The sequence below is a fragment of the Strongylocentrotus purpuratus genome, unplaced genomic scaffold (assembly GCF_000002235.5).
Source record: "Strongylocentrotus purpuratus isolate Spur 01 unplaced genomic scaffold, Spur_5.0 spur5_scaffold_2, whole genome shotgun sequence".
In the NCBI taxonomy this organism is placed as follows: domain Eukaryota; kingdom Metazoa; phylum Echinodermata; class Echinoidea; order Camarodonta; family Strongylocentrotidae; genus Strongylocentrotus; species Strongylocentrotus purpuratus.
Window position 1 is genome coordinate 27,068,853 of NW_022145605.1, and position 9,432 is coordinate 27,078,284.

Genomic DNA, 9,432 nt, shown 5'->3' on the forward strand with positions numbered 1-9,432 from the left:
CCAAGACTCGGTCAAATTTATTATGATTTTGATGACTCCAGAACCTTGCAGTGCTCACCAATACTTACATGCTACATTATCAACTGTTTCTGATCCTTTCCACACCTTTTCTTTCACAATGCAATCGCATTACCAGTACTAAAGTTTATCTTTAATGATATGTTTTGTAATATTTCGAATGAATCAATAAGTAAATCACCGGCGGCAGATACCCATTGCTATAGTTGTCATTACTTGTATCTCATCTGACACACTTTCTTTAGTCTTTACTAATCTACTGATTTATTTATTTATTCATTTATTTATCAATTTAATGAGGTCACTCATAATTTAGTTTCAATCATATTATTTCTGTTCCATATCAGAAATATCTGAACATTTTCTCGTCCATATTCGTGTTGTCTTTTATGTGTAAGATGTAATAAGATTGCGGTCTAAATTTAGCAGATGTTCAATTTCAAATGTTCGTGCGACTGGTTACCTTTTTATTTATGTTGGTAATTTTTGCGAAATCAGATCATTTGAATTGCTTCGAACAATATTATTAACATGTGTATGCCTGTAATCAGTGACGTAAGGTGGTGCTACAAAACAACTAGATTGAAAGCATAGACCGACCGGTAACCACCCCCCCCCCCCCTTCCCCCTCCTCCCATGGTTGAGGGAAATTTATCTTCCTCTCCTATTCCATTTCCCTCTCCCTTTCTTCCTCAGGCCCTGGGAGATCTCTCTCTCTCTCTCTCTCTTTCCCCCTCTCATTCTGTTTTTTCCTTTCTACGTATCTCTCTCTCTCTCTCTCTCTCTCTCTCTCTCTCTTTCTCTCTCAGACTTTCGCTGTCTCTCCCTCTCTCTCCCTCTCTCTCTATCTCTCCTTCTCGCGCGCTCTCTCTCTCTCTCTCTCTCAGACTTTCGCTCTCTCTCTCTCGCACTCCCTCCCTATCTTTCCTTCCCCTCTCACCCTTCTCATCTAATCTTCTTTCTCCCCTCTCTCCCTCTTGTAACACCTCTCTCTCTCTCTCTCTCTCTCTCACTTTCTCTTTCTGATTCACCGTATTATCATTCTTCAAAGTACATTGACGTTCCATCATTGGCCTTCTCTGTTTTAGAATCCTCCCGTGGATCCTGTTTATTGCAATGGAAGGCCAAATCCTGACTAATAATATATCTGTGCATAATTTGCCCCCAAAGAAAACCTGCATGCCCAGATAACATCACAATAATATCACTGATAACATCAACCCCACGAGAAGGTCAAGAACACCTACTGATCCATCTGTACACGCTCTACCCCTTCGTTCAGACTACAAGATTTCATGTTATAGCTATATACTAGTCTCGTACAGCTATACGATATATTTAAAAAAAAAAATGTTTCCTAGTCTGAACGCCGTATAAAGAAGCGTCGTGTAAAGAAACGTCGTATTAACGGAACGTCGTATAGGAAACGTCTGCTGTTTGAGCATCGTTTCGAACAAAAACTCGATAAAGAAACAAGTTCCCGCTATATAGTCTGAACCTATTATGTGGAGGTGTCGTGGTCTAGTAGATCGCACGGTTCGCGGCTCGAGTCCCGCCGCGGTACTGATTTCCTTTGGCAATACATTAATCTACAGTTGCCACGCTCCACCCAAGTGAGGTAAATGGGTACCTGGCAATAATTAATTCCTTGAAATGCCATAATGGCATAATGGCAGCCATGCATGCTAAAGCCAGGGTGATCATGATGAGTGTCAAATCTGACAGACATGAGCGCTCTACAAGAACCCACTTGGTACGAAAATCGTATAACTGGGCGGGGCTTATTGTGAGCGCATACTGGTGATTGGCCAGCTGTCATCTCAATTGACCTCTCCAAAATCAGTTCTTTATACGACGTTTCTCCATTCCTTTTACGATGTCTTGTAATGTACTATGATTCTTTATACGACGTTTCTCCATTCCTTTTACGATGTCTTTTAATGTACTATGATTCTTTATACGACGTTTCTCTATTCCTTTTACGATTTCTTGTAATGTACTATAATTCTTTATACGACGTTTCTCCATTCCTTTTACGATTTCTTGTAATGTACTATGATTCTTTATACGACGTTTCTCCATTCCTTTTACGATGTCTTGTTATGTACTATGATTCTTTATACGACGTTTCTCTGTACAGTATGAACATGTTGCTAATCTTTCGTTCTCTTTCTTATATTTTATTAAACTTCTGCAGGTCAACCAGTAAATGTTAGCCACTTTCGATCCATATCGCATCTCTAAGGTATTGTCTTCAGAAGAAAGAGAGTCATCATACTCTACCGTTTCCGTGAACGGAGTCTCATTAGAGAATCACCGTCAAGGCTAGACGTCACAAAAACTGATTCGTGCACCGTTTTTTTTTTCTTGCCTTTTCAATTTCGTGCAGACATATAACTGGAAGGAGCTTTGTCGTACATAGCGGGTTGGGTAATTGCTCTCAAACGAATCACATTTTATTTTCAACAAGTAGGAGAAAGTGGACTCAACATCTAAAAATATAGCTCATTTAAGTGGTGCGACGGTATTGCAGACTGAATCAAATTGGTTCGACAATGCACTTCGGTGTCTCGCATTCGAGAATTTGAACGAACATTTTGACATTATGCGTGTGCAATTAGGCTATCACTGGTAATTTCCTGTTTTCTCATATTCCATTAAAATCGAGGAGCAGCATTCGACAGTTTGGTGCAGTAACATAGTTTTCGGTGTTTTTTTTTAGATAGAAAAGAATGCATTAATGATATTTCACGCCCAATGAAAACTGACATGGGAATACTTGCGGAGAAGTAGAAACCAAACACTATTAATGTAACATTTCCTACGATACAATTGCATACGACTCTGCTTAATCGAATGTGGACGCGCATGTTGGAAAATGGCCGCGTCGCACTTCATGGAGTCACATCTTCAAAACGAGACCGTCGGCATGACTACAACGCTGTCTCCTGATGGAGAAAGCACTGCCGCGAATGTGGATGGCCTAGGGTGGTCGGTGAGTCGCATTGAGAACAGCTCGCTGGCACGAACCATCTACGGCCTTATCGCCCTGATAGGAATGAGCGGCAACGCGCTTGTCTGCTTCGTCCTCTTGCGCGTCCCGTCATTGCGCACGCGCACTAGCCAATTCATCATCCACCTTGCCGTGACCGATTTCATTACGTCATTTTGGGTGATACCATTCCACCTGTTCCCGTTCACGCCGCCTATCCCTCGGGGGTTCGCTGGCGAGCTCATGTGCCGGTTCTACGTCTCCAAGTACTTAATGTGGGTCTCCATTTTCGCCTCCGTCTACAGTCTCGTTTCCATTACTCTCGAGCGCTACTTCGCCATCGTGCACCCGATCAAGTACAAGACGACGTTCTCCCTCAAGTATTCCATCGTCATCATGATCGGATGCTGGCTGGTAGGGGCGATCTCGAACTCGTTTTTCTTCTACGTCTACGACTACGAGGATGGGACATGCCTGTTCCTGCCTTACCCAACATTGTATCTTCAAAAGGTTTGTTAGATATTACCATAATGCCAATGCTCTCTCTTTCTCTCTCTCTCTCTCTCTCGCTCTTTTTTCTCTCTCTCTCTCTCTCTCTCACACACACACACACACCACATACACACACACGCTAACATACACACACCCGCCCACTCAACAGGCACACAAACTGTCACCTTCTCACATTATATTACACTTTCTAATTTTTTCACTCCATTATTCTTTATTTATATCTCTCTCACACGCACACTATCACCTCTCTCCTGTCCCCCCCCCCCCCCTCCTCAACTCTTCTTTTCTCTCAAATGACATTGTTTGCAATTCGATTTCTATTTATGGAATGGTTCCAAGTCCGCTTCAATATCAGGTCACGAAACACTGAAACACTGGACCGACTACTTAATTGAATTTATGGAATAATTATATTCCACTATTGTGTTACTCTTCATTCACTAATGGCATTCTCAATGCTCTTTCTACATTCGCAAGAAATATAACAATCGTACTGTAACAGGTATGCAGCTAATTATACCAGAGGTGTACAGGGTAACAATTCTCGGTAAGAAACATTATTCGCCAAGTGCATTATTCAATTATAACTCCATATGACCACATATGGTTATGAAACGATATTTGAGACCCATGAAATTTCTCATATTCCTTATATTCGTCCGTGATATGAATAATGGAAGTAAATATATTTCTGAACTAATTTCGAGCGACCGAATACCTCGATATTTGTTTCGCAGAATTCAATTTTGTCTGCATTCCACTGAAGAATTTTTTTTTTATCCTGAAAATCAATTTCTATCTAAGGCTCTGAGGTATTATTATTAACTTGAAATAAATCGTATCAGAAATGCTTGCAAAACAATTTTATTGCTTGTTATGACTCCCTGTCAAGTACATTCAGTATCTTCACACGAGTTTGAAATAATTAGACTTATTTCCAATGCGATCTAGTTACACTTTCTCCTATTAACTCTCATTTATTAGTCATTATATAGATAACGAAATCAATCTATTCTTTGATTAGTAATCATCAACTATATACATATTAAGCTCACTAAAAATAATTACACTTGTCTTCATCGATTCTCAATTGCACTGAAGTTTAAAAATACTGTGGGGTTTGTGAGTTTTAGTTTTCTTCCCATTTCTTTTGGGGGATGGGAGATGTCAGGAAAGAATCTACAAAAATTATTCTCCGCCTCGTGAATATAATTTCGGGAATCAAAATTGATTAATTCGAAATATAAAATTTAAAACTTATTCTTTCAATTTTGAGAGGCGACGCAATACCCAAATATTTCAAATGAATCGTCTGAGAATACGAAGTTATTGACGAGATTATTTATTAATAATTTAAACTCCAATCAGAAATCGGTTATTCCGATAATTTTACTTATAAAATCAATGCACTATATGCGATTCGAAATACGCCTGTTACATCAAATTTAGATTGAGAAAGTTGTTGATATTTTAGAGATCTATTCAATAGCTATAACATGTATAATTAATAATGTATTTGTTTGTATTCATCTTCTTCTCTCTCTCTCTCTCTCTCTCTCTATGTCCCTATCTCTCTCTCTCTCTCTCTATTTCCCTATCTCTCTCTCTCTCTCTCTCCTCCCCTAATATAACTATTTTTCTCTCTCCTTCCAATCTCTCCTTTACATTCCATCTCTCTCTATCTACCTACCTCTCTCCCATCTTTCTCTCTCTCCTCCCCTCTCTCAAACCCACACCCTTCGATCCCTCTCCCCCTCTCTATCTCTCTTTACCTCTACCCATCTCTCTCTCTCTCTCTCTCTCTCTTTCTTTTCTCTTTTCTCTATCGCAGGTGATAGGGGTGTATATCTTCTCGTTGATCTACTTCATTCCCATCACATTGAACCTCGTATGCCACGCCCGGATGGTGCAAACCCTGAAAAAGCAAGCAAAGCTCCTCGAGGGAAATAGGTTTCAAGGTATTTGAAATGAAGATTCCCCAAAACACGATCGCAAAGACTTCCAAGAAATCCACTCAAGGACAATTTCAATTTGAATGTCGGGCGTTCCCCAAGGCACAGTGTTTGGACCTTTTCTCTTTCTAATCTATGTAAACGACCTATAATCATGTAAACCCCATAGTGGTCATGACTTGTGTGAATTGCTTTTTGCATGTATTATCATGTTGGTGTTCTCAGATTTCAAAAGAGAAACGACGAGGCTTTGTTGAAACTGCCTTCAGTTGATTTGTTAAAAGTCTCTGCAATCGTGTTCAAATGATTTTGATTCTGTTTTTCTTCACACACTAAAGTAATGAAATATTGACAAATTGGTTTATAAGTTAGAAGATGATTGTAAAAGTAGATTTCGTCAAAAGATAAAAATTCTGGGTGATAATTTCAATTACTCACTGCCTTTTTTATCGATATGCATTGCCGACAACTCTCTCTAACACAAAAATCAATCACCACCACTACTATCATCGTCATCATTTTTATCATAGTAATCATTATCGTCATCATTATCGTCACCATCATCATTATCACCATCACCATTACGTCTACCATCTTCATCATTATCACCATCATCATCATTATTTCTTATATTATATAATATAGGTAACGAAGGCAATCGCAAAAAGCAGAAGGAAGCTTGGCAGCTCAAGATCGTTCAGGACGTCCAGCGGATGCTTCTCGTCGTCGTCATCACGTTCATGATCTGCTGGGCTCCAAACCAGTTCATCTTCTTGGCCTTCAACCTCGGTGCCAACGTCGACTTTACCTCCTGGTACTACCACTTCTCCGTGATCCTAGCCGTCTGCAACTCGTGCGTCAATCCATTCATTTACGTGTTCAGGAACCGAGATTTCAGGCACGGTGTCGCGAAGGCAATCGGTTGCGACAGAGCGATTCGTCGATTTGCCAACCGTGTCCGAGCGGTGGATCCAGGAGTGGAGTCCGGTACAGCTGCAGAAGGCACGGACAATCCTACAACGGGGACTATGGGGAGCACTCGAGTAGCATTTGACAACTGAACAGAAACACCAAATCATTTGATTAATATTGTACTGATTTTCATTTAATTACCAGACATTGATATTAATTTATGAAGTAACAACTTGAAGGTCCATAACCGTATGGATGAGAAATTATTATCACGAAGAATAGGGCTATACAATTATGCTCAAGAGACATTGTCTCTTTTTTCAAAATTCCATGTAGAAGCTTTTCAAACAACAATGTATATTGTTAAAATGTACTGTATAATGTAGACTAAACATTTTAACTGAGTAATAGTAGTACGGGTTCAAACCCGTCTCCCGGCATTGTGAAACGGCCATCAGTTTTGCCAGAATATGCTAGAATAAATGTTCTTGATAATAAACATGTGCTCAGCTGAATCTAGGTAAAAACAACCTTTATCATTTTAAAGGACAAGTCCACTCCAAAAATGATTTACTTTCAAAAGAAGCAGAAAAATCGAACAAACCAATCTATAAAAAAAAATTGAGTAAAATCGGATAACTAATAAGAAAAACCTTGAAAATCACTGTGACGTCATTGCCCTACTATCAAGCCAGTTCACGGTTGCAGTCTGAGCATTAGCAGATAGAGGTCATAGCAGAACAAATTGTGAAATACACGGAGACGAAATACTGGATACGTGCTCATGAAAGTAATGTAATCATTATTCATTCATGCACAAGCAGTGCACTCCATGATACACAGGTGGAAGTATTCTTTGAAAAGGGGGAAACAAAGACTATTAATGTAACACCTCCATCACTGTAGGAGTGATTCCTTCAAAATGTACAAAGTGGGACCTCTTTATGTTTTTAAAGATCTGTGGATATTCGGGGTCATTACAGCCATGTGCTAACCGTGAACTGGTCTATTTTTCAATAATATATATTGATAATATAAATGTCCAATTTCCCCCAAGAAATCTTATTTCCTCACACCAGCATCGAAATTATATTGAAACTTATGAGTATTTTTTTCAGCTAAATCATGGAAAATATACAATATTTAGAAAAAAAAGTATAGTTCTTCAAAGTTCATCCAGAATTTTGTGAAATGGCATGCACTCAATATGATACAAATCATGTGACCTGGGCTAAGGCTTGGGGAAATCAAGTTTTTGAGGATAGAAAGGGAAATTAATGGGATAAAATATACAAAGCAATTGATAAATAGTGAGGCAATGACGTCACAAACTGATAACCAAATTGGCAATTTTGTGTAGTGATTTCCATTGTTCCATAATTTTACATACTTTTTCAAAAAGTCATCACTTTCTTATCAGTTATCCGACTTTGCTCAAACCTTTTTTGCTTGGTTTGTCTGATTTTTCTGCTTCTATTGAAAATAAGTTATTTTGGGAGTGGACTTGCCCTTTAACTGAGTAACAGTAGTACTGGTTCAAACCCATCTCCCGGTAATGTAAAACGGCAATCAGCAGGACATTAAGCTACTTTTGCCAGAATTTGCTTGAATAAAATGTTCTTCATATTAAACATGTGCTCAGCTGAATCTAGGTAAAAACAACTTTTATCATTTTAAACTTCACGAACGTGATGACAAGCCTCCAGCAATCAAATCTGATCTTGGCAACACAAAACGACAGTCAAACCACCGCCAACAAAAGTAATTTTTTTTTTAAAGATGTGTTTTCTTGTCTTCGTTAATGGCCTTCATGATAAAGATTCATTGCATAAAATGAACTTTGAAAAGGAAATGGTCAAGCAACAACAAATATGAAATAAGAGTGTGCGTGACTACGTATATCATAATATTAAAAGCCACAATCCTGACACGTTATATTTGTATTGATTTTTTTTCTCTCGATTGCTTAGAAACTTTACGTGTCTAATTTTCTCTTTGTCGTTATATTCTTTCATTATTTGTTGCAAATCAAAAGACCTGGTGAAATATTTTTGTATTCCGCCGCTTGTTCCCGTGTACCACTAATATGTGAATGATGCACAATATCTCTCTCTCTCTCTCTCTCTCTCTCTCTCTCTCTTTTTCTCTCTCTCTCTCTCTCTCTCTCTCTGTGCCTCTGTCACCTCTTCTCTCTGTCAACTCTCCTCTCTCTCTCTCTTACACACACACACACACACACATACCTCTTCTTCTCTCTATCTCTCTTTCTCTCTGTGTGTGTCACCTCTTCACACACTCTCTCTCTCTCTCTCAACTCTCCTCTCTATATCTTTCCATCTCACACTCTCTTCCTCTCTCAACTCTCTCAACTCGCCTCTATCTCTCTTTCTATCTATCTCTCTCTCTCTTTCCCACACACACATACACCTCTCTCTCTCTCTCTCTCTCTCTCTCCCTCTCTCTCTCTCATTGATCATGCTGATGCGGGGTTTCAAGAAAGCGCGGTGGAGTGAAGATGATGATAATGGATGAACAGTGTCTTCTTTGATCTCCAGGCTCGAGCTCCGTCGTCGATTTATCGATTGGATCTTTTCTTGAAGGCCTTCTCGTATCATCTGATAATGATTCTAGAAAAATTCGAAGGACGTAGAAACGTAGGTCGTGGTTCACTCCATCACCAAATCTATCACCCTAGGGTTATAGACGAAGGGGACGCGCAGGATTGAGGATGGGGCTGAGGGGTTCAGATTATCAACAATCGGGCAACCGCCACCTCATAATCGGGCAGCTACTACCCAAGTTATTTATTCTGCAAGCACAAACCCTGGTCAGCCGTAAAAGAAAGTCTGCACTATAAGACTACCATAGGCCATGTACTATAGCTGCTCCTGACACAACTAGTAGGTAGTTGGTCTAGGCTTCTCTCAAGGCCTATGATTTGTGATAAAGTGTCAAATTAGGGTCTGTGCTTGCAGACTACAAGTTATTCGGGTAGGGTGGGGATCTTGTTTTATAACATTGTGATGACAACAAAATCATTGTCAC

At 39.4% G+C, this 9,432-nt stretch overlaps 1 protein-coding gene across 1 annotated transcript; it reads left to right on the forward strand.

The window, feature by feature from the left end:
* Nucleotides 1-2,229: 2,229 nt before the first annotated feature.
* On the forward strand, nucleotides 2,230-6,964 carry LOC115926452 (gastrin/cholecystokinin type B receptor-like). Its single transcript, XM_030991173.1, has 3 exons — nucleotides 2,230-3,520; nucleotides 5,355-5,481; nucleotides 6,121-6,964. The coding sequence occupies exons 1-3, from the start codon at nucleotides 2,897-2,899 to the stop codon at nucleotides 6,534-6,536; spliced, it is 1,167 nt and encodes a 388-aa protein (XP_030847033.1). The 5' UTR covers nucleotides 2,230-2,896; the 3' UTR covers nucleotides 6,537-6,964.
* Nucleotides 6,965-9,432: the final 2,468 nt, after the last annotated feature.